Source organism: Mesoplodon mirus (assembly GCF_964341445.2).
Source record: "Mesoplodon mirus genome assembly, chromosome: 13".
Lineage (NCBI taxonomy): Eukaryota > Metazoa > Chordata > Mammalia > Artiodactyla > Ziphiidae > Mesoplodon > Mesoplodon mirus.
Genome location: NC_138989.1, coordinates 721297 through 749284, shown reverse-complemented (window position 1 = coordinate 749284; position 27988 = coordinate 721297). Strand labels below are relative to the sequence as shown.

The window sequence follows — 27988 nt, the reverse complement described above, 5'->3', positions numbered from 1 at the left end:
CAGCCCCAAGGAGGCCTCCTCCTGGGCAGGGCGGCAGGAAGACCAGGGCTCCGTGTCTCCCGGCCAGTTTGCTCCCCCCGCACCCGCCAGCGTCTGAGGTCCAGGTCTGAGGGCAGCTGCACCTCCTCCTGCCCTGCTTGCCTCCCCGGCCCCGGGCTCCTGCCGGCCCGCCCGCCCTTGCCCGCCGGCCTCGGGCTCTGCCTCTTGGCTTGAGGTGCGGACACGCTGAGGACAGTGTGCCTCCCAGACACGGACAGACAGTCGGAAACCCGCGAGGCCTCTCCAACCAGCCCAGCCCCGGAGGCTGACACGCAGACAGACAGACAGATGGAAAACCTCTCCGCCGCCTCCCCTTCTGTGGGACCAGGCCCTGCCCTGGGATGCAGGCTCCCCGCCCTCTGACATGCTCCCCTCGCCATAGAACCCCTACGTGCTTCCCCACGCCCCACCCCGGCCCTGCTCCGGGCGCTCAGTGCTGGCGGGGAAGGCGGCCTGAGCTGCCAGGAGGCTCCGGAGCCGGGCGGCCAGATGGCTGCGGTTGGTGTCTAACTGCTGTTTTATTGGAAAAATACGGGGTGAAAAATTGTGTGGGGCTCGTCAGGCAGCCTGCTGGTCCGGGCCGGCTGCCGTCTGCCTGAGCGGCCCGGCCAGCACCCAGGCTTCTCTTGAGGGGTGTCTGTCTGGCCTGCCTGCCAGGCTCGCCCCTCCAGCCCGCCAGGACGTGTTCCCCGCACTGGGCTGCGGGAACTGGCAGGGCTGGGGATGGGGCTGTCGATGGGGCCGTCAGGCGGCTGGCGGGGGGCCGGGCGTCCTCGGAGGGCAGCCCTCCAGCCCCGAGCCTTGGTCTCCTCTTTGCTAAGCGTTGCGAACGGGGGGTCGTGGCGGTGCCTGCGGCTCGGGGTGGAGGCCGGGGCTCGGGGGGTCGGCGCTGGCTGCTGAGATGGCCGGGCGGGCATCCGCCCCCCCAGGCCCCGGGTCAGCCTCGCTGCTCGGGGCCCTCGGTCTGCAGTGAGCACAGACGCCGGTCCAGGCGCCTCCGCCCGATGCCTGAGGGGGGCCTCCTCTGAGACCCCGCCTTCTCGCCTCTGACACGAGGCTCGCCGGGCCCACCCCTTAGGTCCCTGTGGCAGCAAGGAAAGGGCACGACAGCCCGACAGCAGCTCCAAGCAGCTCCCGGCATGCGTCCCTGCCGCCCGTCTCGGGGCAGCTCCCCTCTGCATCCCGGGCCCCGCTGGCACTTGCCTTCCATGCCACCGCCGCCGCACCCAGTTCCCGCGGGACGCCCCTGCTTGCCCTCGGAGCGTCCCTGCTCACAGAGGTTTCCTCCGTGTGCCGGCCCAGCCCCACTCCTGAGAACACCTTCCGGTAGTCTGTAGGAGGCTCACCCGTCCTCCTGTCTCCCAGCCGCGGGCACCCCTCCAAGGCCAGGTGCTGGGGGGACAGAGGTGCAGGGAGCTGGTGCTCCCCGGTGCAGGGGGTCCTACACAGGCGACCTCACCGGGGTGTCCTCACAAGGGCTCAGGGCTGTGCACCGTGACCTAGGGCTGCTCCACCCAGAGCGTGTCTTCCCACGGGTCTGCCCGAGGAAGAGGAAGGGCCTTGGCAGTTTGCTCACTGAGGGTCCCAGGCAGGCACTGGGGCGGCACATAGGTCCCAGCAAGGACCACGATCTGATGACTGAAATGTAGCCCGCGCCTCCTGGGCCCTGCACGCGTCAGCTCAGTCAGCCCCAGATAACCCTCTGAAGTGGCATCTGTCCTCCAGCCCCACCCTCAGCGAGGAACCCGAGAGACAGCGTGAGGATCTGCCAGGACCGGAGGCCTCAGGGGAGTCAGGCACCGTCAGGCTATTGTAAGAGTCCCAGCAGGCGAGGGCGGAGGCCTGGGCTGTGGATGCAGGGGTGGGAGAGGCACTTGTGTCCTACGGCTGCTCTAACAAATTACCACAGACTGGGTGGCCTAAAACAGCTCAAGTTTATAGTTCAGGAGGTCAGAAGTCCAAAATGGGTCTCCCTAAGCCAAAACCAAGGTGTCATCAGGGCTGGTTCCTTCCGGAGGCTCCAGGAAGAACGTGGTTCCTTGCCTGGCCGGCTTCTGGAGGCTGCCATGTTCCTGGGCTTGGAGCTTCCTCCCCTCGTCACTCTGAGCTCTGCTTCTGAGGTCACGTCTTCTTCTCTGACTCTCCTGCCTCCCTCTTATGAGGACCCTTGTGATCACATTGGGGCCATCCAGGCCCATTAGGGCCTGTTGGCTGGGACGCTAGAGCCCGCTGATGCTTTCAGGACCCCACTGCTCACCTGGGACGGCCCTGGGTGCGTGGGGGCCCGCAGGACGCCACGGGATAGAGGTAGGGGAGGGTCTCAGTCTGGGAGGTGCTGGGTCTGAGGAGCCTGAGGGGTGTCCCAGCATAGGTGAGACAGGTGTGATGGCCGCCAGGGACAGAGAATGGGGGGCGGGCACTGACCCCAGGGGCCCCGTCCACGAGCGCCGTGTAGCGTGAGGCCCAGCACAGCAGCGAAGGTGGGAGTGCCCGCTGTGCTCAGCAGAAAGCTGGGTGCGGAGAGTTTAACTTCCTGCTGGGGTCACACAGACCTAAGTGCCAGGCGGGACTTGAACCTGCACCTTCCAGCTGAATGGGCAAGCTGAGGCGGAGGAGCAGCCAGGAGGCTGGAAGAGAAGGTGGAAGACCTCCACGGTGGGGGCCGTCTGCCCCTCCCGCCTCCCCCACCCTGGCCTTTCCGGAACTAGCTGAGCAGGACCCCAGGCAGCTCCCACATCCACCTCTAGGTCTCCCCGGGCTCCCGCAGGGATGCACCGGGCTGCCTGGGCGCTTACATGGGGGTTGTCCTCTGGCCCTGGTGTGTCCATACCCCTCTGTGCCCGGAGGGGTCGTAGCGCCTTCAGACCACACCTGCCCTGCTAGCCTGGGAGGGGACCCCACTGGGCGGGGACGCCAGGGGCCTGGTGCAGGCTTCCGAGGTGGGTGGTCCTTATCTGGGGGCAGGTGAGGAGGCAGGTGGGAACCACGGGATCGGTCAGGGCAGAGGCAGAGGCCAAGCGCGCAAAACAAGCAGATGCTTTTTCAGAAATGGTCAGAGCTTGAGGACCAGTCAGGTGGACGGGGCAGGGGTTAGAGGGCGGCTGAGACCCCCACCCTGTCCCTGCACGCCCCGGCCCTGCCACAGCGGAGAGCTGGGTTAGCGCCACAATGGCGCTGTGCCCCCAGGTCCCCAGCAGGACCAGAGGCGCCGCCCTGAGAGGAAGGGCTTTGCCGTTGTTCTGGCTGAAGTGAGCCAGGCCTCCGTGGCCTTCGTGCAGATGCAGACGCGGATGGGGACAGGCAGCCGCCGCACGCCCCTGCCCTGCGTCGCACGCACGCGTGCTCCCACGCGCGCACACGCACGCCTTCACACCCGCACCCGTGCGCGTTTGCCCACAGTGTCACACGTGCAGTCCGCGGGCACTCACGTGTGCACATACACGGGTGTGCTCAATGCCCACACTCCCCTCCTGATACCTGGAGCTCGTGGCTTCTGCTTTTGACACCGGCTGAGAACCCACTCCCCTCAGGGATGGGCTGGTCAGGGTGCCCACCGCACACTCAGCGGACCCCAGTACCACACACTGGGCAGCTTAAACCATAGGAAGTTGTTCTCCTGTGTCCCAGAGACCGGGAGCCTGGCATCCAGGTGTGGGCACTCCCCTAGAGGAGGTTTCCTGCCCCCGGTGGCCTCAGGCTTCCGTAGCTCGTGGAATTGCTCCCATCGCCACCTCCGTGGTCACGTGGCCTCCCTCCCCCACCCCCGTGTCTGTGTCTCCTCTGTGCAGAAGGATGCAGTCATAGAACTTGGGCCCCCAGTCCAGGGTGCACTCACCCCGAGATCCTGAATCACAGCCGCAAAGGCCCTAATTCCAAATACGGTCACATCCTGAGGTTCTGGGTGTGCATGTCTTTGGGGGCCACACTCAGCCGCTGCAGCACGCTGCCCTGTCCTCCTGCTCGCAGCGGCCTCACGGACAGCGCAAACCGCAGAGGGTTGTCGTGGCCGCAGCGCTGAGGGCTGCAGAGGCCCCGGGGCCTCCTGCGCCCTAGAAGCCCCGCTCAGCCTCACTCTGCATCCACGCGGCTGTTCTCCCAAGCCCATCAGATCCTCCCTCCTCCAAGGCTTTCCAGAGGGTCTTCTCAAGTGCACGAACTCTCACATCTCTGGCACAGTCTGCAGTCACCCCTCTGCCGTTTTGCACTGAACTTGCATTTTCTGGTCAGCCAGGAGGGCGAGCCAGCGTTGAGCGGGCTCTGTGTTTACCCTTGGTCGGCCCGTTACTGAGCATTTGTAGATTTTTCTGGCCTTTGCTTCTTTCCCAACACTGGACACCAATGATGGACATGCCCAGCTAGCGAGGACCCTCTGGACCCCGCCCCGCCCCCCATGCCCTCCCCTCCGCTGAGCCCGCCAGCCTGGCCGAGAGGGTCTGCACTCTGGTCCACAGCCACGGGGTCCCTCTGTGTGAGGCCACAGTCGCAGCTCGGCAAGGATGAACCGAGGCTGGGGAGCCCAGCCCAGGAAGCCTGGCCCCCATCCCCCCAGCCACACTGGCCTTCTCACACGCATGGGGCCCTGTCTTGGCAGGTGTCCTTGTCACACGGCCCACGGGCCTTCGTCTGCAGCCCCTGCATCCACTTGCCCCCCCGAGAGGCAGCCACGAGGGAGCGGGCCAGCTGTCAGCGCCTTAGCCCAGCCGAGGGGAGCCCAGCGATTGACGTGGCTGATTGGCAGTGCGGTGGGCACTCCCAGTGCCCCCGGCTGTGGGTGGGGCCCCCTCCATGGCCCCTGTGACGACACCTACCCCTTGCTCTGCATAAGGATGACAGATGTGGTTCTAAGATTGGTTGTCGGCCCTGCCCACCACGTGCGGGCGCTGAGTGCATTACCTCCGTCTGGCCTGGAAGTCGCTCAGGGACGTCCCTGCACTCTCTGATGGCGGCCTTCGTTCAACCCGGTAATCTAGTCCCGCTCCACTTCCTTCTAGATCTCTAACCTCATTAAATCTTTCATATCACAGCCACTTTCCTTTCTAAACAGAATTAAAGCCAGTCCTGCCCAAAGTCTGATTTTACCCCCAAACCGGAGGGCGGGGCCGTGGCTCAGAGGTGGCATGGCAAGGACTGCGGCCTCTGCAAGGACCATGAGTGCCCAAGGTGGTCTTAAGAATGATGTTTGAAGTGAAGCCGTGTCATTACAGGAAGACAGGCTCCTCCAAGGTCAGGCTGTGGTGGGAGAGGAGCCAGGGGGCACATTGAGACCTTGACCGTGACCTGATGGTCAGACTCAGGGGCTTGGTCTGGACCAGAGTGACGAGGCCGGGCTGGGGCTAGAGAAGCTCCTAGCTGCTCCCGCTGGCTCCCGGCGCTGGCCCAGCCCTCATTTGGCACCTGCTCTCCCCACTGCCACTGGCTCCAGGAACCTTTTACTGCCAGGGGTGGGATCTCCAGGTAGCTGGGAGAGACTGGGTGCAGCCCGGCTGCTCATCTGGAGGAGACGTGATTATGGAGCGTACCTTTGGGGCCCCGAGGATTCAGCAGCTCAACTGGGGGAGGTTGCCTGACCTGGTGCACCAGGGTCACCGCCCCCAGAGCTCCAAGCTCCATAACCAGCTGCCAGCTGACATCTCCAATGGGAGAGTCCCTGTCCCCACCTCTGGAGGGGCCCCACCACCTACCCCCTTTCATCCCCACGCCTGCTTGTCGCTGCAGCGCCTAGCCCAGCTCCTTGTGCCCCACCCAGCCCTGTGGCGGATCCTACAGAGGGGTCTTTTTAAAGACCTCATCACCTGTCTCCTCAGATCCCACACACATCTCCTCCTGTTGCTCAACACAAATGCCCAAGCTCCCTCATGGCCCTCAAGGCCCTGTGCCCCACCCCACCTCCCCGGCTGGCCCTGCCAGGTTGTTCCTGCCTCAGGGCCTTTGCACTGGCTGTGGCCGCCCCAGAAGACTCTTCCTTGAGCTCCCCTCAGCTTCGCCTGGTCCTTCTCACCTTTCAGGTCTCAGCTCAGACGCCCCTCCTGGGAAGCTCCCCCAGCTGCCATTCAGATCAGTGCCCGTCACTGCTTTTCACACTGCCCTTACGGTCTGTCCACCCCATCTGCACTCGTATTACCTGTCTCCCTGTGTATGGCCCTTCTCTCCCACTAGGCTGTGAGCTTGACTCAGGCCTGCCGATGGGGCAGCTTGTTCTTCTGCATTCCATCCCCTAATCAGGGTCCTGGCTGTGAGTGTAGTTGAGTGTGGCTGCGGTGACAAGTTGTCACCAACTCGGCGGCTGAGTACTACACTATTATCTCTCAGTCTGGAGGCCAGAAGTCCCACAGGAGTGTCCCCGCGGGAGTCAAGCTGTGGGCTGGGCCGGCCCCTCTGCGGCTCCAGGGAGAATCCCTTCCTGGCCTTTCTGAGCTTGTAGAGGCGCCCACATGCCTGGGTTCCCGGCCCCTTCCTCCATCTTCACAGCCAGAGGGCAGCGTCTTCCCATCTCTCCTCCCACTAGTAAGGACCCTGAGATTAAGCTGTGCCCATAGCATCGTCTCCCCATCTCCAGGTCAACTGACCAACTTTAATTCCGCTTTGCTATGTAAGGTTCACAGACTTCTGGGCTTAGGGCACCTTTGCTGCTGACCCCAGAGGGGTAGAACAGGACACCCCACTGCATGAACACCTTTCCCCTTCGCTGCCAGAGGTCTTGGAGCTGGGCCAAGTGCAAGAGCTCACGCCCTGCTGGGGCACGGTGCAATGGGCACGGGGGCACATGGGCCCGCAGACACCCACCCCTGAGGTAAAGCCACCCCCCAGCCTGGGAGTCAGGGTTCTCCCGCCAGAATCCCCCGTCCCAGGACCAGTCTCTGCTACTCTCCTAGAGGAAGAGCACGTCTCGGCTAAGTCCGCGGACCCCAGGGTCACACTGCCGGGTTTCCAATCCCAGCCCTGCCCCATACCAGCTCCATGGCCTCCAGCATGTCACCTCACTTCTCTGTCTCAGCTTCCTCATCAACAAAATGGAGATGACAATAGTATGTCCTCAGAGGATAGGCGTGAGGGCCCAGTGATTTCATGGTTAGAAGCCATTCAGCACGGTGCCACATACGTGCTGTTTTTATGGCAGGAAACAGGGTGTCGTGGTATGACGTTTATGGGGGCGGGGTAAGGGTAATATATGTAATTGGTAAATAATTCAAACAGAACAAAAGGACTTAAAAGCCCCACCTAGAGGCTGGCACCGTTGGCCATTTCTTTTTTACGGTTGGAGATTAACTGTGGGCTGTGTAAGTGCATGTGTCTGCTTGTGTTTTGCCGCCTTTTGAAAAGGGAGCGCTGGCCCAGTGCCCGCGGCTCTGGAGCTGTGTCCCAGGGTCCCGTTTGAATGGCTGCGCGCTTCCCCGCTGAATGGACCCGCCTCTGATCACCCAGCTTAGGGCAGGCCTATGCAGGCCCTGAACCTGGGCTCTAAGCTGTGGGTCCCTGGATGCCTCACCAGAGCTGACCTCCTGGTGCCCCTAGCTCCACAGCAGCTTAGAGGTGGGCTCTCAAACTCCTTCCAGGAGCCCCTAGGCCCCCTTACCCTCCGTGGATTGTTTTACAGCAAGTTTCATGATTGGGAGTTGTGCTGCTGGCGTCCTGGTGTTGAACCTGCGCGCTCTGGAATGTTAAGTGCCACCCCGTGGGCCTGGATCGGTGTGGGGCATGTACTCGGCCTTCTCAAGGGGCGGTTGTTCCCCCTGGATCTGAACTCGGTTTGGGCCCACGGAGCGGCCAGGTGGCTCCGGAGTAGTGGTCAGGGTTGGCGTGTACTGCGCAATTCGCAATTACAGTAACTACTTGGACCCCTTCTCCCACTTTGCATCCCCATTTCGCAGATAGTGAAACTGAGGGCGGAGCTTACATCGGACAGATGTGGGGGCTCTGTTTTCCTTCCTTTAAGTCCCAGCTCCTCGACCTCGCCGCTCCGTGACTCAGTTTTCCCCTCTGTAAACTGGGCGTAGGAGCCATCCATATTCGTTGCTGTGAGCGTCGGAGGAGCCGGCCCATACAGCGTTCGGTACAGCTGACACCGCGCGCTCTGACCTGGTGACGGGGATGGGACGGCGAACGCTCGAACCCAAGTCTGCGGCCCCGTGCGGGCAGATCCGCGTCTCGGGGCTGGATTAATCGGGCCTGCCCGCGCCCCGCCCCCGCCCCGCCCCGCCGCGCTCCCTGGCCGCCGCCTGCGCGCCCGCCAGCAGTTCGCCTGCCGCCGCCGTCCCCGCCGCTTGTGGGCCCTTTGCCGCGCCCGACGGCGTCCGGCAGCCCAGTGCGCCGAGAGCCGCCCGGAGCGCGCCGAGTTGGCGCGGCGGACATGCGTGCCCCGCGCGCCCCCGGCCTGGGTTCCGGCTAGGCAGGGCGCCACGGGAGAGGGGCCACCTCGACGGGCCGAGGCTGGCGGTGGCCCGCGTCCATGCCGCCCAGCTTCGACTCCGGCTCCGGTACGAGGACTAGCGGCGGTCGCCTGCAGAGCGCGCCGGACCCGGGGCGCCCGCGCGGTGAGTGAGCGCTGGTGGCTCCGGGGAGGAACTCGGGACTTTAGGGGCCGGGGTTGAGAGAGCAGCCGCCCCCTCTAGAGGAACGGGGAGCGGGAGAGGCCCCCGGCGCTCTGCTCACTCCGTCTCTCACGGGAGCCGGGCGCGCGGAGACCCCACGTACCTCCGCCTGCGCCCCTGGGGCGCACGTGGCGGCAGACCCGCAGAGAGTCCTGGGCCTCGGCCAGGGCGCTGGGGGGCCCGCGGCGGAGGCGGGGCAGGGCGCTGGGGGACGCGCGCCTTTGTCTGCGCCCTGGCGCGGGCTCGGCCGCCCGGGTTCCCGGCCGCCGCCGCGCTCACCTGCCCGGAGTTGGAGCTCTTTGTCTGGGGCGGGGCGCGGCCGGCGGAGTCTGTGCCGCGTGTCTGGGCCGAGGCTGCCCCGTAGGTTGGGTCCTCGCAAACAAAGCGCGCCTTGACCTCCGCCCGCAGCCGGGATTGCGTATCTCCGGGGAAAGAGTGCTGACCCTGACATTCTCCGTACGGAGCGGGCCCCTTCCACGGGGACCCTGAACTTGCAGCCCGGGGACCTCCAACCTGGACTTTGGCCTGAAGTGACCCTTTCGTTTCACACCCACACCGGTTCAGTGCCAGGATTGGAGGGTGCCGGCGCTGCCTGGGTCAAGTCCCAGTGGATAATCCTCGGGAAGTTATTAGCACAGATCTGGTGGTTGCGCTAGGGCTGCCCACCCGCCTTGGGTCTGCTGGCCGGCTCCGGACCCCTTGTCCTGGAAGGGAAAGAACCGAGGGACCTCGACCTGGGCCAAGTCCCAGCAGGGGTGGCTTTGTGCCTGTGCTGGGAAGGGCTGGAACCTGAGCCACGGCCCCGGGGGACCTGGGAGCTAAGGGTGCCTGTGGGTGTTGGTTGAGAGCCTTGTCCAGTGGGCCTGGCTGTGCCTGGCCCGGTGTCCCGGCCCTTGCCGTGCGGTGGAAGCCTGCCAGGTCCCTGCCCACGACCCCTGTGGGGACTTGGATCCCTCAGCTTCCCTGAGCAAACTTTAACTTGGGCAGTGTGGCTGTGAGGACCGGACGGACGGGGACAGTGGCCTTCCCACCTGCCTCCCTCCTTTGCCCGGGCGGCATCCCGGGGCTCGGCAGGGCCAGGGAAGAAGCTCCCCGTCGCTGCTCCTCGCCCCCCTCCACTCCCTGCTCTGCTCGCCTTTCACTTTCCCAGTGTCTGGGGCGCCACCTCCTGGCTCTGGGGTCCGGTGCTCCAGCCTGGGGCCTTGAAGTGAAGCAGAACGGGCCTGGCTGGGCCTCCCGGGCAGGGCAGGGGCGCCTGCAGCTTTAATTGGACTTGACTGCTCTTCCCCCCGCCCCCAGTCTCGGACCGAGGGCAGCCCTGCCCCACAGGAGCAAACGCACTTTCTCACAGTGACGCCTCTACCACGTTCCTTTGCGACACCAGCCTTGGTGGGTCGGGGTGCCCTGCTGTATCAGAGGAGGGCTCCGGTGAGGGCTGGCACACACGGTGCAGCTGAGGCAGGTGCTCGAGGCCGACCTGCCATGGAGTAGCCCCCTCCCCCTCCCAGTGGCCCAGCGACCACACCCCTGGGAGCTAATGACAGCTTGCAGGCTGAGCTCGTTCATTGCACCTGCTGATGGCACGCGATAAGGCACTGGGGTGGGCTGCTGGCACGGTCAGCACCACCCCCAGGCCCAGAGGGGCTGTCGGTGCCTCAGGTAATGGAGACCTTAAGGGGGCGGCCTCCGGAGACCAGAGTGGCTGCCCCTGCTCTGGCCCATCTCATGTGGGGAGGCGCCAGCCCTGCCCAGTCACGCCCTTCTCCCGCTGGTGCAGGGCAGCAGGCGAAGAGGATTTCAACGTGCGCCAGTGGGGGCGGGGCACCCGCAGACTGACGGGGTCTGGGAAGGCCTGTGGGGACTTGGCCGAAGCCACTGGGTCAAGGGCCCAGACAGGCCGGCCGGCCACACCCTTGTGGGGGCTGGGGGAGAAGCTCACACTGTAGTTTGGGGCAGTGGGAAGGCACTGGAGTGTTTTCAGTCCAGGGTGACTTGTTCTGGTTTGGTTTTTAAAGAGACTCTTGGCTGCTGTATGGAGAATTAATTTGTGAGAGTGTTAACGAGACCAGCTGGTAATTAAGCAGCTGTCACTCGGGCTGTGTGGCCTCAAGTGGGAGTGTCAGCAGGACCCCCTCCTGGGGTCATGGCCAGGGTCCAGTCCTGTTAGGCCTGGGGGTCTTTGGGTGGGAGGATCGGTGACTCATGGGCCTCTGCGGGAGGATACAGGGCTCTGGGGGCCCCTGGCCGGAGCTCCCAGCAGAGCTGGGGCCCTGCCTGGTGCAGGGTGAGCAGGCGTGAAGTGTCCCCATCCTGGCCCTGAGCGGTGGGCGGGCCGGCGCTGCTGACTCTGCCGTCCTGACCCCGCGGACCCCCAGCTCAGGTGGACCCCTCACCCCCCCATCCCCGCCCCCCCCCCGGGTCTCCTCGGGCGAGGCCACGATCCAGGCTGCTCACCACGCAGGATGCCTCGGGAACATCCTTAGGAAGAGGTCAAGCCACAGCCTCCCTGCAGAGGGCACGCCCGGCCTCAGCTCCCTGCTCCCCTGGGCGGGGGGACCCTCCGCTGGGGACTCCAGCGCATTAGCAGACTCCCCTCTGGTGCGGGTCCGAGTCCAGCCCGGGGAGCGTGGGCCTGTGTTTTCGGGCTGCGTTTGCCACCTGTTTTCTTCCCAGTGCGGGGTTTCGGGGCGTGGCTAGGCAGGAGGCTCCAGCCCAGCACGAGTGTCAGGGGCACAGCGGTCTGTTCACGGTTCGCTCTGCACGTTGCCGTCAGCAGGCCTGGAGCGACGCGGGCCCGGGGAGCCTCGGTCCGCGCAGCTCCTGCCCTTTCCCACAGGCCCGGGCCCGGCCTGTGCCGGGCGTCCCGTGTGCGTCACTGTCTGGGACTCTTGTTCCTGTTCTGTTCACCTGTCAGTCTGTTCTCGCCTCAGTCCCCTTCTCGTGATTGACTTTCTTGCACCACAATTCACATGCAGCAAAATGCGCCTGTTTTGAGTGTACAGTTTGGTGTGTTTCGACAAATACATACCACTACATACCCCCCACCAGAATCCGACAGAGAATGTTTTCCTCACCCCAGAGCTCTTTCATGCTTTTTTCTTTAAGTTTTTTATTTATCACGGTGAGATACACATAACAAAACGACCATCTTGACCGTTTTAAGTGTACAGCTCGGGGCATTAAACACATTCATATCGTTGTGCAACCACCACCACCATCCAGCTCCAGAATTTCTTCATCTTCCCAGACTGAAACTGTCCCCATTAAACACTAATGCCCCCTCCCCTCCCCCGGCACCCACCAGCCTGCTTTCTGTCTCCATGGATTTGCCTGCTCTAGGGACTTCATATAGTGGAATCACACAGGATTTGTCTTTTTGTGACTGGCTTACTTCACTGAGCATAGTGTCCTCAAGGTCATCCACGTTGCAGCCTGTGTCAAAGTTTCCTCCCTTTTTAAGGCTGAATAATATTTCATTGTGTGTATACACCACATTTTATTTATCCAGCCATCTGTTTATGGACACTTGGGTTGCTTCCACGTTTGTTGTTTTTTTTTGTTTTTTGGGTTTTTTTTAATATTTATTTATTTGGCCCGCAGCGGGTCTTAGTTGCGGCACTTGGGATCTTCGTTGCCACGTGTGGGATCTTTTTAGTTGCGGCGGGCGGGTTCTTAGTTGCTGGCATGTGGAATCTAGTTCCCTGACCAGGGGTCGAACCCAGGCCCTCTGCATTGGGAGCGCGGAGTCTTAGCCACTAGACCACCAGGGAAGTCCCTGCTTCCACGTTTTGGCTATTGTGAATAATGCTGCTGTGATCGTGGGTGGACGGATACATGTTTGAGTTTCTGCTTTCAGTTCTCTGGACATACGCTCACCAGTGGGATTGCCGCATCATACGGTAGTTCTATGATAAGATTTTTTGAGAAACCTCCGTACCGTTTTCCACAGCGGCTGCACCGTTTTCCATTCCCACCAGCAATGCACAAGGGTTCCAGTTTCTCCACATTGTCCTCGCCAGCCCCGGCTGTTTTCTGTCTTTCTTGATCGTGGCCATCCTGGGGGGAGGCCTCATGCCCTTTGGTACTCAGTCACCCCACGCCAACAGCAACCACTGTCTGCTTTCTCCCCGAGGAAGTCCACGATGGGGGCATCGGGAGACACTGGAAGCAGAGTAATGGTGCCCAGGGTGGGGGGAGATGCGAGGATTGGGGTGATAGCTGAAGGGCATGTGGTTTCTTTTTGGGGTGCTGAAAATGTTCTAAAACAGGTTGAGGTGATGGTTGCTCACAGCTGTGTGCCTTCAGTGGGCGTGTTGTATGGTATGTGAATCACATCTCAGCGAAACTGTTTTAAAACAACACCAGCTAGGGAGAAAAGGTCTGCTCAGAACAGCCTTACGGGCTTGCGGCTGTGAACCAGTGGGTGGGCCACATCCTCATCCTGACTGTCCTCACCAAGGCCCTGCACACACGGGGGCGTCTCCCCAGGAGGGGAGAGGCTGAGCGGCCCAGGGGCCCATCAGAAACTGCCACGTTCCCTCCTGCAGTGGGTTGACCCCACTCCACCCTGGACACTCTGTGCATCATGGTGGCCGGGGTCCCCAGACCTGTGACTCAGCATGTCTGGGGCGTGGCAGGTGATGTCCTGCAGCCTGGGGCTGGGGGCCGGGGGCATCCCAACTCTGCTCCCCCCACCCTGCCACCTCCAGTGCCAGGCCCAGCGGAGCCCTCAGGTTCCTGGCGCCCCGATTACCAAGTCCTAGCTCCCCACCCAGCAGGGCCACGCTGAGCCCCTGCACCCCTGCTGAGTGGGGCGTCCTTGGTTCCCTGATCACAGGCCGAATGACCTGTGTCCGAGTACTTGCAGCTGGGCCTGGGCGTGGTCACCCTCCTCCATGGGGGCTGTGGGCACAGAAGGATGTGTTCTGCCAGGCTGGGCGGCCCTTGTGTGCGCAGACCTGTTTCCTGGGTGCCGGGGGCAGGGGCTGAGGGCCAGGTTCACCTCAGCCCTGTAGGTCTCTCTGGCCCCTGACCCTCCTCTCTTTCTTCCAGGCGTCTGTGGGCTCCGAGAAGCTCTTTGCCCCGGCAGCCGATAAAGGTAAGTGTGTCCCTGGGCTCCTGGCCTCTAGGAAGGGACAGGACACATTCCTGAAGTCCGTGGCGGCCCCCAAGTTAGGCTCTGTCTTGGGTTTCAGGTGCAGAGCCTCAGGCAGGAGTTGGGTGCTGTCATTTACTGAGGGATGCAGCCCGCGCCCCCGCCAACCCCCTGGGAAAACCACAAGGAAACAAGGGAAGCTGGGAACGGGGCCCGTGTCTCGGCCAGAGCTGGGCAGTGCTGGAGCGGCGGTTCCCAAAGTGGGATCCCTGCACCACTCAGGACCATGAGGAACGCACTTCCCCGGGCTCCCGGGCTCAGGTGCTCTAGGGTGGCCAGCAGCTCCTGGCTCGGGATGCGGCCCCGCCAGCACACCCAGGCCCTGGCCAGTGTGACCCCCGAGTGGCATGGCACACATACCCAGCATTTCACTGTCCCACAAAGCTCTTCTGGCCGGCACTGCTCTGGAGGGTGGATGCCTGGCCACGGTCCCATCAAGGCCAGGATAGGCCTTTGTGACCCAGCCTGTCGGCTGTGGGCTGTGGCCGGGAAGGGGGTTTCGCTGGACCCAGCGCAGGGAAGGGGCCCTTTTGCTCGGAGGGCTCCCTCAGGATATGACCACACAGGACAGGCCTTCGGGCACCCGCAGCCCCGTGGGTCCTGCTGGCCTGGTAGCCAGGCACGGCCTCTACGTGCCTTGAACTCGAGAAGCCCCTTCCTCAAGTCGGAGCATTGCAGCCGAGCAGATTGCAGCCTGCTGGGGAGTCTGGGTAAGGCGGCCCACCAGAGGCTCCGGGGAGCCAGGCGCACTCAGCTGGCATTTCAGACGGAATTAATGTAGGGCGTATCAGTTTCAACAAATGACCACAAACCGCACAGCTTGAAACACCAGACGTTCACCCGCTCATGGTTCTGGAGATCAGAAATCTGGAGTCAAGTGTGCGCAGGGTTGTGCTCCCTCCGGATGCTCCAGGGGAGGGGTCCCTCCTGCCTCTTCCAGCTCCTGGTATTGCCTGCAAACCTGGGCATCCCTGGGCTTCTGGCTGCATCCTTCCCATCTCTGCCTCCGTCTTCACGAGGTCTCTTCCTCTCTGTCCCTTACAAGGACGCCGTCACTGGATTTGGGGCCCACCCGAGTCCAGGCTGATCTCACCTTGAGATTCTCGGCTTGATCACGGCCGCAGAGGCCCTTTCTCCAGATAAGGTCACGGTCACGGGTTTGGAGGTTATGGTTCAGCAGAGTTCAGGGAGCTCTGGGCTTTGAGGTGCCCAGAGAGGTGCCTAGTGGCGGGGGGTGGGGGGTGATGAGTAGCAGTGCTCATGCTTTTCCAGTGGCAGGAGGCTCTAGAAGGTTCCAGGCGTCTCCAGAAGGGCTGGGGCACTGGTGGCACACGTGGGGTCACGTCCAGGTCTGCATGGCCCGTGCCTGCCTCTTTCCATTCTGATGGCTGCTCTTGCTTTGTGAGGGCCTCGTGTGGAGATGTGAGAGAGACAGGAGGGGAGAAAGGGCTAGCGTCCCTGGGCAGCTGTGAGCAGCAAGTGGGCTGAAGCCAGCGGCCCTCTGTTCCTGTCCTCGTTGCAGGAGTGGTGGCAACGGCCTCCTCTGTAGGTGCGTCCCTAAGCAAACAGACCCAAGGCAGAGGGAGGTGTTGCCCTAGGGAAGCAGACTTCCCAGAGGGTCCAGACCTCTCACCTCTCTGCCAGCCTGGGTCACACTGCCCTGCAGCCGCAGGAGAGGCTGTGGCCAGTTCTTCACTCAGCGAGCGTGGCAGCCGCGGGGTCAGCCCACAGCCCAGCGACCTGAATTCCCACTCCTGGGGACTGGGATGCTGCCCCTGCAGGCAAAGCAGCTCGCATGGGTGGTGCTGCCCTCCGCCTGGCTGCTGGGGCTGTGACCTGAGGCCTCCCTTGTAGCAGTTTCAAAAGGAGGGTCTGAAGTGAGCCGGCGGCTGGCTGGAGCTCACGGCCCAAGGGCAGGCCCGCAGCTCGGAGGGGAGCGGAGGCTCTGGGCGGCGAAGTGGGGGCAGTGTTGGCCCGCAGCAGCTTCCTCCCGACAGACCAGGCAAGGCTGGCCATCCGGGAGTCTCCCCCAGGGCAAGGGCCCACAGAGGGCTTAGGTCAGGGGTCACCCGGGTGGGACCCGAAGGAGCAGCCACTAGTACAGGTGAAGCTCCTGCCAGAGGAAGGAGGGGCGACGGAATGAGCTGGGAGCCCAGCGCCCCGCCTGGCCCGGCTGCCTCGTGCACCTCCGTCTCCCTCTGTAAAATGGGGCCGGGACAGCCCCTGCGCTGGGATCTCCGTGGGCAGGAGGTGCAGGACACTCCCTGCGGGTCGGCCCTCGGCGCAGGCAGCCTGGGGGGCGGGATACCGAGGTGTTCTGGGCGGGAGCTCCGCGCCGCGTGTCTCCCCGTCGGAAACAGTCCTGGACAGCATTCAGTGAGCCGGGACCCGGGCTCACTCCGGCCCCTCTCTCCGCAGGACCCACGCTGGGCGAGAAGTCTGAGGCCAAGGCCGGGGCGGCGCCCAAAGTCTCGGGCCTGGAGCGCAGCCGCGAGCTGAGCACCGAGCCGCCCTTCCTGCCCCCTGTGCGCAGCCCCGCGCCGGTCCTGCCCTCCGCCGGCCCCGCGCCCGGCGCCCCGTCCAGCCCACCCGTCAAGAAGGAAGCCCCGGCCCTGCCCCGCCTCACGCCGCAGCCGCCGCCCGCGCCCCTGCAGACCCGGGCTTCCCTCCCGACGCACGTGCCTCTCCCCCCGGGCGCCTTCCCGGGCCCCGGCGCGGCAGCGCACAACGGCCTGCACAGCCTCAGGTGGGCGCGGGGCGGGGCCTGCAAGCCTCAGGTGGGCGCGGGGCGGGGCCGCGCAGCCGCCGGCCGGGCACTGAGCGCCCCTCCCTGCAGCAGGAGCAGCAGCGCCAGCAGCGGCGCCAGCCTGGGGCTCGCGAAGCACGCGTCCCTGTCGCCTCACGGGCCGGGCCCCCACCTCTCTACCTCACACTTGGCGCTCCGCTCGCAGGCCCAGCACCAGCACCACGCGGCGGCCATGTTCGCCGCGCCCCCGACACTGCCCCCGCCCCCGGCGCTGCCGGCCAACAGCCTGGTCATCCCAGGACACCCCGCCGGTAGGTCCGGGCGCCGTAGGTGGGGCAGCAGGGTCACTGTTCCCCTGCGCCCTGGGATCCTAACCCCCGCGGGGAGGGACGCGGCCCCTGGGGAGGGGGCCAGCCCTGGACGTCTTTCCTTAGTGATCATCTGGCTCTCCAGACCCCACCCAGCTGGATGGCAGCCCCCAGCAGCCCATAGCGCTAGCAGGCCACCTTGCCCAGGGCAGAGAAAGCTTCCTGCCCGGGCCTCGGTTGTGTGCACACGCACACACATACACGCACACACACACAGAGAGACAGGTGCTCACACACGCGTACGCGGACACAGACATCCCTTGCTCCATTCTGAGCCCTCGCCAGGCCTGGTCGGGCAGTCTGAGGCGGGGAGTTGGCGAAACCTGGAGCGGCTCCGTGGTCATGGCAGTGAGGGCTCCCAGGCCTGCCGTGGCTCTTGCCATCCACCGTCCCTGGGCTGCTGGGGGGGCGGGGGAGGGGAGGAGGGTTGAATTGTGGAGGAGAGGGGCCCCAGGTGAACAGCAGCTGGCCTGGCCCAGCCTGGCCTCTCCCTGCCTGCCTGATTCCAGCAGGGGCCCCCTCACGGCCAAAGCTTAGGTCACTAGGGATTTCTCTGTGGGTCTCCAATTTTTTTCTAAATCCCGTCAGCCCACCTTGGGCTGGGGGCAGCTCAGCGCCCCAGGATGGGACCAGGACCCTGGTCTGGGGGTGCTGGGACGGGCAGGGCTCCCCTTCAGGGCTGTGTCCGGGGGCGCCCAGGGTGGCTCATGGTGTTCTCTCTTGCCTTTAGATGCCAGCCTGTTGATCTCATTCAGCCAGCCAATCATGTACTGCCAGCCTCATTCGGGGATTCTGATTGGTACTTGGTCACAGGCACCTCTCTTATCTCCACCCTGGGGCCCGCACGTAGCGAGCGGCCGCCACGGCTTGGCCTGCCGAAACCGGGAGTGCCAGCAGGTGACTATCCGCCTCGCCCCGCCGGGAGCCCGCGGCCGACGCGCCTCTCTGTGTCTCTCTTTTTCTCTTGTAGATCACGAGCTGCTCAGGCAAGAGCTGAACGCGCGTTTTCTGGTCCAGAGCGCCCCGCTGGGCCCGGGAGCTCTGCTGCGGGCGGAGTTCCACCAGCACCAGCACACGCACCAGCACACGCACACGCACCAACACACACTCGCCCCCTTCCCTGCCGGGCCGCCCCCGACGCCGCTCCTGCCGCCCGCCGCACCCCCGCCGGTGCGTAGGCTGCGCGCGGCGGGCGGGCGGGCGGGCGGGGGCGGCCCGGGCGCGGGACACGCAGCAGGCACACGCAGACGCTCTCTGCACGCACGCAGGCTGACACCATCCCCGTCCGTCCGGCTGTCCGTCCAGCTCCTCCTCTCGTCCCCCCGCCCCCGCCCCGGGTCATGCCATGAGGTTCCCCACCCTGAGCCGTTGTTTCGGGCTTGAGGAGCACCGCGTGTCCACACGGCCGTGGGGCCAGTTCCACCCACGTGGGGTCCTCCGTGTCCGCTGGCAGCAGGGCGGCAGGTCCGGAGGCCTAACAGGACTGAGGGGCCACGGGAGCCAGGACTCTTCTCATGTTCCTTGTCCTTGAGGTCTCATGCCCTGAGCCAGCTGCTGTGGGCAGAGTTCCCTCTGCTCCCACCCAGCTTTGCTTTGTCACGGACTAGTCTGCCAGTGGCCTAGGTGTGTCCTGCAGCCTAAGCAGCAGCCTTGGGCTCCATGCCCTCCCCCCGCCCCAGTCATGGCCACAGACACCGGATGGGCGAGTCGGCGCCTCCCGTGCTGGGACCACTAGAACAGGGAAGGCCAGGGGGTAGCACCCTCGGGAAGCCTAGGGGACAGCTGGCTGGAGGCCACCAGCCTCGTTCTGGCCACTGCCTGGCCCGAGGGCGCGGGTGGGTGCTTGGCCAGCAGAGGGCGTCAGCGTGGCCGGAGGCCTCACTCTCTGCCTCCTTCCCTTCCAGTTTGACAAGTACACGCCCAAGCTGGACAGTCCCTACTTCCGACATTCCAACGTGAGTGTCCCTGCGCGCTCTGGGCTTTCCAGGCAGGGTGAGGGGTGTGGAGGGTGGCAGGGCTGTGCCATGTCCGTGTAGCCTCCCACCCAGTGCAGGGGTGATGGGGCGGGGACCGGAGGGCTGGGCCCGGCGTCCCTGCCCTGGGCGCCCAGGCTTCCTGCGAGGCCCCTGGAACGCCCCCCTGCCCCCCCACCCCGCCTTCTCTTGCAGTTTTTCCCGCCCTTCCCTCCAGCCGTCCCAGGACTGCCCGCCCTGCTCCCACACCCAGGTCCCTTTGGATCCCTGCAGGGTGCTTTTCAGCCCAAGGTACCAGCTGCTCCCAGGAGGGGGGTGGGCACTGTGGGTGGGGTCTGCTGGACCGCCCCCCCCAGCCAGCCCTTCCCGTCCTGGGGCAGCTCCAGCCGCCTCACACGTGGTTGTGCGTGTCGTGCTCCCGGGTGGCCCCCAAGGGGTCTTCTCCTCAGTGCAGAATATCCTGACCCTTGGTGGGGCCCTCTGTGCCCCATGGGGCCGGGAGAGCCTGGCTTCGCTCGTTCTCACCTCTCCCGCTGGCAGCGCTCGGGGTTGGGGTCTGGATGGCGGCAGCGGGGTCATCCTCGCTGCAGGAGGCCCAGGCAGGAAGCGCCCCCTGAGGCCCCAGGACCAGGGACTGGCCTTGCTCTGCTCACCTTCCCTGAAGCGGGGCTGCCTTGGCCCTTGGGGAAGACCCTGGCCCAGGCACGTCGATCAAGAGCCTTTTCAGAAACCTCCGGACAGGATATGGTGGGAGGCCAGGCCGCCCCTGGGTGGCGCCTGGGGGGTCTCGTGCCGCCTGGGCATGGGACCTGCAAAGTCGTCTCGTGCCCTGTCCGTCTCTCCCCCTCAGACTTCAAACCCACTTGAGCTAACAGGCCAGGCCAGTGCTGTTCACGCCCTCATACAGAGAGCCCCCGGGGTAGGTGGCAGCGGTGCCCGTGCCTCCCTCCTTCTCTGGTGGGCATTCCAGCCAGCGTGGCTCCTCGTGGAGGCCACATGGTCCTCTCCCCCGACCCCCCGGGGCTGGGCTGCTTGCAGAGCCCAGGTCTAATGCTTCTTCCTCTGTCGATGGCAGGTGTCAGACCCATACCGGACGGCAGTCAGGGTGAGTGTGTGTATGCCTGCTTGCCTCACCTTGGGAGGAAGGGGCCTGGCGGGACCTCAGGGAAGGTCCAAGGCCAGGGAGGACTCTGGGTGCCTCTTGAGTGGCCACAGGGGGTGCACTGTGACAGCAGGAATCTGGAGTTGGTGGGGGGAGTGAGGAGGTCCTGGCCTCAAAGCTGAGCCCGTCGCCCGCCCTGTCGCAGAAGCCCGGGAAGTGGTGTGCTGTGCACGTGCAGATCGCCTGGCAGATCTACCACCATCAGCAGAAGATAAAGGTGAGCCTGACTGCTCATCCTGCCGGCCAGGCCTGCGGTTCAGAGGGTGCCCCTTGCCCAGGCGCTGTGCCGGGCTGTGAGGGGTTGGAGGTGGGGAGGGGACAGGACAGCAGTGTGTGGGGAACTCAAGGCCACTTCCCACCTGGTCACCCAGGGTGACGCAGGCAGGGGTTTGGGAGGAGCTGACTCTGCGGGCCTCCCCACCCACAGTCGAGTCCTCCCAGTGGGCCTTCGGCCCTGCCCCCTTCTTCCCCCCAGGTGTCTATTAGCACTTGGGCCTGCTGTGTGCCTGGGTTTTTAGCCAGGGGCAAAGACGACCAAAAGTGCTCATGGAGCCTGCGTGCTCCTTGGGGGGGCAGACAGGTGGTGAACAGGAACCCAGCTCGAGGCCGTCCCCCTCCTGGCAGGTGGTGCCAGGCACCCTGGCCGAGTGACGCAGGGAAGTGGGAGACCTGGGGACCCACGGCTGGGGCAATGGGCCGGGGCACTGAGGGTGCTGGGACGGGGGCCCTCGTATTGCAGAAGGGTCTCCATGGTCTCGTCTGCCGTCTCAGATGACACGTTACCCCATGCACAATATTTTTAACTCATCACGTCCTAAATATGCTACAAAAGACCAGTCACAGAAAGGGATTTATGACAGATTATTGTGCGTTTCAACATGCAGATGCTCAGACAGGGCCACCTAGAAGGCACAGTGAAGGAGGTGGGGTAGGGTCCCCAGCTAGGGCCCAAGCACCCGCTCTGTCGCTGCCATCTCGGCAGGTAGAACTCACCTAGCCCCATGCCTCCTGCGGCCCTTGTGACCCAGGGACCGGCTTCTTAGATTTGTTTAACTTTAATAAATTTGAATCTTAATACTTAAGCTAAATTTAGTCATCGGAAAACTGGAACGACTTGGGTATGGGAATGTACTTTTCCAGCTCAATTTTACAAAATCTAAACAGACAAACTATTTCCAGTGAAAATGTAGCATCTAAATTGAGATGTGTTTTAAGTGTAAAACACACCAGCTTTCAAAAAGCGCATGAAAAGGAGTGAAACACCTCAATCAGGACCTTCATGTGTCAGTCACACATGGCGTTCAGTTATCCTGCATCTGCCGAAACGTCAGGATAAATCTTACCTGTCCCTCCGCTCGCTGGGCAAGGCCAGCGGAGCAGGTGACGTCCCACCTTGCTGTCAGCTCACTGGCAGCCCCTGTGCACACACTGTCCTGCAGATGCAGCTGGGCCCTCACAAACTGGACGCGGGCGCCAAGCTGGACTTGTTCAGCAGACCCCCTGCCCCGGGTGTGTTCGCCGGATTCCACTACCCGCAGGACCTGGCCCGGCCCCTCCTCTCCAGCTCAGGTAAGGCGGCCTGGTTCGTGGGCGCTGGGGGCTCGGCCACCATGCAGGCCAGGGGGCAGCTGGGCGGAGGCGTTCTCGCCTTTTCCCTCTGGCTGGTGCGGGTGCCAGAGGGCTCCGGCTGCTCGGGCAGCGTTCTTGTTTCTCCGGCTGTAGCTGGTGGAGTCTGGCAGCCCTGCCCTCCTCGAGCTTCTCCCCCTGTGGAGACTCCCCCCCCACCCCCGGCCCCTGACCTGAGCCCTGCATGGACTCTGTCCAGTATGCCCTCCTCTCTGGGGCGTCCTTCCGATGTCCTTCCCAGGAAGGGTCTGGCTTTTCTCCGAAAGGCGGGAAATAGCTCCCGGAACCCGTGTGCTTGCCCCCGCCAGCAGCCGCGCCACGGCCTTGCTGTGTCAGGGTCCCTGGGACTACCCCCAGGCTCGCAGTGCTCCCAGGACTCAGCACAAGTCACACTCCAGCCGTGGCCGTATGCATTGCAGCCGAGGGACACAGAGCATTCGGCAAGGAAGAGCGGGAGGGTGGAAATGGGCGGGGCCTCCTGAGCCCTGCCCCGCGGGCCCCAGGATGCACTTCATTCCCCCGAGGAGCCATGACAGCAGGGCGAGGCGCTGTCTCCCAGGGAAGCTCGCGGAGACCCAGCGCCCAGGGTTCTTACTGGGGGCCGTTCACGTAGGCAGCTCTGCCTGCATGGACCAAACCCGGACTCCCAGAAGGAAAGCAGGTGCTCAGCACAGACCACCTTGTTTGCGCAAGCAACCTGAGCGTCCGTGAGGCCTTCCTATCAGAGGGAAGCGAGAAACCTGCTGGAACCCGAGTTCCCAGGCGCTGGCCGAGGGCAGCCGAGCAGCAGGCCTTTCCGAGGTCAGCGGCCTTGAGCCCTCGCTCTGAGGCTGCTGCTGCTTCCTCCCCAGCTGTCAGGCCCTCAAAGGACGTCACCTCCTCAGAGAGCCCTCCCTGACTGTTCCTCGGACCACCCCCCCACCCCCCCGCCTTCCTCCAAGCTCATGTACGCTCACACCCACCCACTGCCCCTTGCACATGGACACGTGGTCCATGCGGGCAGCCCGTTGGCACACTGGCATGACGGGTGTGGATGGGGTCACGCTGGCTGGCTTGGTGAGCATGGCGCCTCTTCCCAGCCCCAACTCCACCGCCCTGATGGCCTCCAGACCTCAGCCAGGCGTCAGGGCCCCTCAGAAAGCAGAGGGCCTCCCAGCTGGGCCAGAGCCCACAGGCTGTGGCCTGGACCCCTCTGTGCTCCACACCCACCCATGGCCCCGTCGATACACCATCCTCTTTAGCCCTGGGGCCAGCTGTCTTCCTAACTTTGACTTAAGGTCACTTGGAGGCGAGGTCAAGTTTCTAGCTGGGAGCTCTCTGGGGACTGGAACCTGCCTGTGTCTGGGTGGAGGAGCCCACCTCTGACGCACACAGCGCGCCACTGTTGGGGTCCCCACAGGTGGAGGGACACGAGGGGGCGCCCACGTCACTGGTCTCGCCCGGCGCTCACTTCTAGGCTACGGGGTGGGGCACCCTGAGCAGCAGAGTTGGCCCCTGACTCAACAGCTCCGTCTCCAGACTGGGCCCACCGGCTGTCCTCCAGGTTCGGTCCTGGGGGGCGTCGGGGGAGCCGGGGCTGTTGCCACCGTGACGTTTGTGGGCTGTGGCCTGCAGCCAGGGGACGCTGCAGGAGGAGCTGTGGCCTCTGGCAGCCGTGACTCGGGCCAGTGCCCGTCAGCACCCAGGCCGCACCCACTGTTAGGTGACCGGGACGGTAGCTCTGGTCGGAAACTCCAGGGCCGCTGGCTTCGGGAGAGCCCCCTGAAGGCTCGATCGCAGGCCTTGTCTCTGCCCTTTTTCCTCTGGGGGCTCCACTGCTGTCAGCACCTGCCTCCCTGCTCCGCCCCCTCGGGGTCCCCCAGGCTCCAGGGAGATGAAGGCCCACCTCCTACCTGGTCACGTGCTTGCAGTGGGAGGAGCAGCCGCGAAGGGCGCGCCCACCCTTGGAAGGAGCGCCGCGGCCCCAGGTGCGCTCCGGCCTCCATCAACCTGTCCCCCCTTTCCCAGGTGCTGCCCATCCCACCACCAACCCGTTCGGACCCTCAGCCCATCCTGGCAGCTTCCTGCCCACTGGTCACTTGATGGGTAGGTGCCCCTTGAGGTCCATGCGGTCTGGCTGGCCTGTGCTGGCCTCAGGGCTGGGGGGATGCAGGTGGGTGGGGAGATGACCCCAAGAACCCGGATAGCCCTCCGATTGCAGAGGTGGCACCTGCCAGGTTCGGGAGCCGCGGGGTGGGGGGAGGGTCTGGTGCGCACGTGGAGACCCCTGAGTCCTCGTTGCCCCCACAGACCCTTTCAGCAGATCAAGCACCTTCGGGGGCCTGGGGAGCCTGGGCAGCAACGCCTTCGGAGGCTTGGGCAGCCACTCGCTGAGTGAGTGACCGCGCCCCCGTCTCTCCCCGCGCATGCGCCCTCAGTTCGCGCATGCGTCCTCCGCGCACGCGCCCTCACCCTCACTTTGCGCATGCGTCCTCCGCCCACGCCTGCGCGGGTCGGGGCCGCCCTGACGCCGGGCGCACGGTCCCTCTTCGCCGCCTCCTTGGGGAACGTGGGGGTCTGAGGTCGGGACTCTCCGTGTGCGTGTGTGCGCCTCCCTCGCAACCCGGCCTCACGTTCCCACCGCCACCCATCCCCCAGCTCCCGGTGGCGGCCTCTTTGCCCCCAAGGAGGGCCCCACGCTGCACGGCCTGCCCAGCCCCCGCGAGGCCTGGAACCGGCTGCACCGGGCGCCGCCCTCGTTCCCCACGCCACCCCCGTGGCCTAAGCCTGTAGACGTCGAGCGGGTCTCAGCCCTGACCAACCACGACCGAGAACTGGACAAGAGCAGGGAGGAACGGTGAGTGGGGACCCTCCGCTCTCCCATCCTGCCGGCTTCCCGCCCCCGCATCCCCTAGGCAGCTCCGCTGAGCCCCGGGTACCCGCCCGCGGGGCACGCTGAGCTCTGCCTTCAGACTCCTTGGTTGGGAGGGTGTGAAGTCTGTACCCGCAGGGCCAGGAAAGACTAGGGGAAGGGGACCCCGGGGAAGGGGACCCCACAGCCAAGCACCCTCCATTCTGGCCGCACAGAGGATCCTTGCGGGCGCAGGGTCTGGCCAGACGCCATCCAGGGCGGGGGTTCACTCCCTCCGAGGCCCTGGCGGGGACCGTGGGCTTGTGGACCACAGCGGGGCCTCGAGGGAGCTCAGATCAGCAGGGCAGAGAATGCCGTTGCACGCTGCAGGGGGCTGCTGAGCCACCAGGGGGACCGAGTCTGGGAGGTACACCTGTGAGCAGGTGGATGGGGGCTGAGCTTGGGCGTGCCCCCCCGCCCCCAGCCCCATGGGCTGCGGAGCTAGGCCAGGGCAGGGGGGGTGGTAGCACGTTCTCAGGTCGGCGGCAGAGGCTGGGACTGGAGTGTTCTTGAGGAGTTGCGGCCCGCCACGTGGACGGGAGCAGGGGGCTCCCTGTCCGGCCCTTACACGCACGTCCTGTCCCCCCCACCCTGAACGTGGGGCATTTCACTCACGGGCAGTGCCGCGTGCCAGGCACTGGGTGCACAGGTTGGAGCTTGAGACAGCAAGGAGAGAGGAGACGACCTAGAATCAGCCTGGGAGACGGTGGGAACGTGTGTCACAGGGCCCAGGGAGGGTGCCAGGGAGCAGCCCAGGGCCTGCCCAGCCAGCGCTGTCACCACGGCGGGTCAGGAGCCCGGGGGGACCTCAGGGTCGAGCGGGTGGGGCTCAAGTAGAGTGATGGGGGGCCAGGTGCAGCACTGAGGGTTGGTCAGGGGCTGTGGGACCTGGGGACTCCCAGGGGAAAAGGGAGCCTCGGAGCTGGGCCACTCAAGCCCAGCTGCCCTCCCAGCGCCTCATCAAGGTGGGGGCCATGCCCACCGTGCTCCCAGCTCAGGGGCAAAGGACTTTAAAAAGTACAGGGTGGCGCCTCGGATGAGAACCAGACTGCGATGGGGCGGGTGGAACTGTGGTGACCGCAGCCACAGGCCACACTGCGCGTGAGGAAGGGTTCGCAGGCCCCTGTCCGTGCAGCGGGTCTGGGGCCTGGGTGGAACTGCCCTAAGCTCTTCACTGAAGGACTTGTCCTGGCTCAGGGGCTCAGCGGCCTGGCTCCCCGTGGAGCACTCTGCGGTTCTGCTGCAAAGTCGGTCTCCATGGTGCTTGTGGAGGGGAGACACGTGTGGGGTAACCCTCGTGGGGATGTGGGTTGTGGTCACCACGTGTTGACGGGGTGCCACTAGCAGTGATTCCACGGGAGACTGGGGTGCTAAGCGGACCCCACACACGCGCACGCAAGGACCTTGAGGTCACTACGGTGCGTAGTGGCCTCGCCGCGTTGAGGTGGGAGCTTCGTGTCAGGGGAGCTCGCTGCAGGGTGTCCCGCCAGGCTGAGGGGGGCTGTCTTGTTGCTCCCAGGGACCTCCTGGAGAAGACGCGCCTGCTGAGCCGGACCTCGCCCGTGGCCGCCGTGGGCCACCCGGGCAGTGGCCTCCTGCTCCGCGGCCAGGGCGAGCCGGGCCGGCCCGGGGTTCCTGCCGAGCGCGAGGCTGAGCCTCGCGTCAAGGAGAGCCACTCTCCGGCCCGGGAGGACAGCGCCAAGCCCAGCAAGGCGGCCCTGGGGGACGGCCTGCGCCTGGCAGGCCTCCTGGGCCGTGAGCCGGCGAAGCCGCTCGAGGCGGCGGCCGAGCGGCCCCAGAGCGACGTGAAGGTCAAGGAGGAGCGCGGGGAGGACGGCGACGCGCCCCCGCAGCCCGGCCCGGGCCCCGCGGGCCGCGAGCGCCCAGCTTTCGTCTGGGAGCCGCCGCGGGAGGCCTACCGCGGCCCGGAGCCAGCCCGCCGCGCCCCGCTCGCCCCGGGCCCTGCCGCCCTCCTCGAGCCTCCCGAGCGACCCTACCGCGACCGCGAGCCGCACGACTACAGCCCCGAGCGCTTGCGGGAAGCGCGCCGTGACGAGCTGGAGCGCGCCCGGGCCGCGCACCTGGACGGCGCGGCGCTGCTGCCCGCGCTGGGCGCCCTGCACTTCCCGCGCCTCACGCCCGCCGCCGCCGCGCTGCACAACGGGCTCTTGGCGCGGACCCCGCCGGCCGCCGCCGCCTCGCTCGGCGCGCCGCCCCCGCTGGTGGCCGCGGCTGGGCCCCCCACGCCCCCGGGGCCGCCGCGGAGCAGGACTACGCCGCTCGGGGCCCGCGCGCCCGGCGAGGCCCGCGACTACTCCCCGTCGCGCAACCCCCAGGAGGTGGAGGCGCGGTAGTGGCCGCGGGGCCGCGGCCGCCGCGTGTGCGGAGGCCCCTCCACGAACGCACGCACTGCTGTCGACTAACCTAAGCGTCTGTTTCTAGAACTTAAGCACAGTTCCATCGGCCCTGGGGCGATGCTCGCTCTTCCACTCGCAGCCTGCGGAGTTGGGGGTGTCATACACAGCTTTTCTGGGGGTGATCTTTTGTTTTCCGAGCTTGAGATGAGGCTACTGGAAAAAAAATTCAAGTTTGTACCTTTTTTCCCACAGGTGAGAAGCGTTTTTAATAGATTTGTATTTTTTTCAACTTTATGCTCTTTAGACATTTAAATGAAACAAAAAAGACTTTTGCTTTTTAACTTTTAGTTTGCTTTTGCGATTTAATGGCCTCAGAGCCCCAGGGTTTTTTTTTGTCTTATTTATGGAGAAGAAAACGGTCATTTTGTCCAGCGCACTGTGAGGTCCCCACTCAGGCCCGGCCCTGGCCCTCCCTTGGTACTTGGAACCGAAGTTACAGATATATATTAAGATAATTAATAATGTACAAAAGTTTATTTGCCTTATTATGCAGAAGTGTAGAAGGGTTTCTTTCTCGGTTTGTTTTTTTAAAAAAAAACACAAACAGTGTAAATAGTCTGTTAATACAAACATATGATGTTATTAAATTCTTAACCTATAGGGAGACTTTATAAAAACGGTTTCTAGAAACTCCTCTGGTTATCTGTTTAACATGGTCACAAAAACCCACCCGCTGTCAGTTGGAAATGCCTTCGGACGTTTAACTGCAGCACCGTCCCTCAACTATGCAAGCGCTCAGGGCGGCCGGGCCGCGGGGGGACCACGGCGCGGCCCTGGGACGTGTGCGCACCTTGTGCTCACTGTGCGGTGTCCGCGGGATCCACCGCAGACGAGTAGGGTTCGGGAGGGGAAAAGGCTAAAGGCACAAAAGAAAGAACTGCGGTCTCTTCTCACGGAGGACAGCAGCAGACGGTTGTCTCATGTTTTGCCACCGGCCAAGGCCTTGGCATGATTTCCGTTTGGTTTCAGTCTTACTTTCATAACCCCGTGACTGTCACCACGCCCTGTCGTCGGCGTCCCTTGT

The 27988-nt window shown here is 64.5% G+C and overlaps 1 protein-coding gene across 9 annotated transcripts in view; it reads left to right on the top strand.

Moving 5' to 3' along the window:
* FBRSL1 (fibrosin like 1) overlaps positions 1-27568 on the top strand; it is an 83494-nt gene extending 55926 nt beyond the window's left edge. For 2 of the 9 annotated variants that reach the window (XM_082640012.1, XM_082640006.1), the window contains 15 exons: positions 13680-13725; positions 16201-16528; positions 16619-16839; positions 17627-17695; positions 17867-18066; positions 18801-18851; positions 19065-19160; positions 19945-19974; positions 20177-20248; positions 21471-21600; positions 23057-23200; positions 23665-23742; positions 23947-24030; positions 24295-24493; positions 26067-27568. In XM_082640012.1, coding sequence (XP_082496138.1) covers positions 13680-13725; positions 16201-16528; positions 16619-16839; positions 17627-17695; positions 17867-18066; positions 18801-18851; positions 19065-19160; positions 19945-19974; positions 20177-20248; positions 21471-21600; positions 23057-23200; positions 23665-23742; positions 23947-24030; positions 24295-24493; positions 26067-26901 — 2583 coding nt within the window. In that variant the 3' untranslated portion in view covers positions 26902-27568. Of the gene's footprint in view, positions 1-13679; positions 13726-16200; positions 16529-16618; positions 16840-17626; positions 17794-17866; positions 18067-18800; positions 18852-19064; positions 19161-19719; positions 19789-19944; positions 19975-20176; positions 20249-21470; positions 21601-23056; positions 23201-23664; positions 23743-23946; positions 24031-24294; positions 24494-26066 lie in introns of all 9 variants that reach the window. The other 7 variants (XM_082640008.1, XM_082640009.1, XM_082640015.1 and 4 more) reach the window with 7 other exon arrangements.
* Positions 27569-27988: the final 420 nt, after the last annotated feature.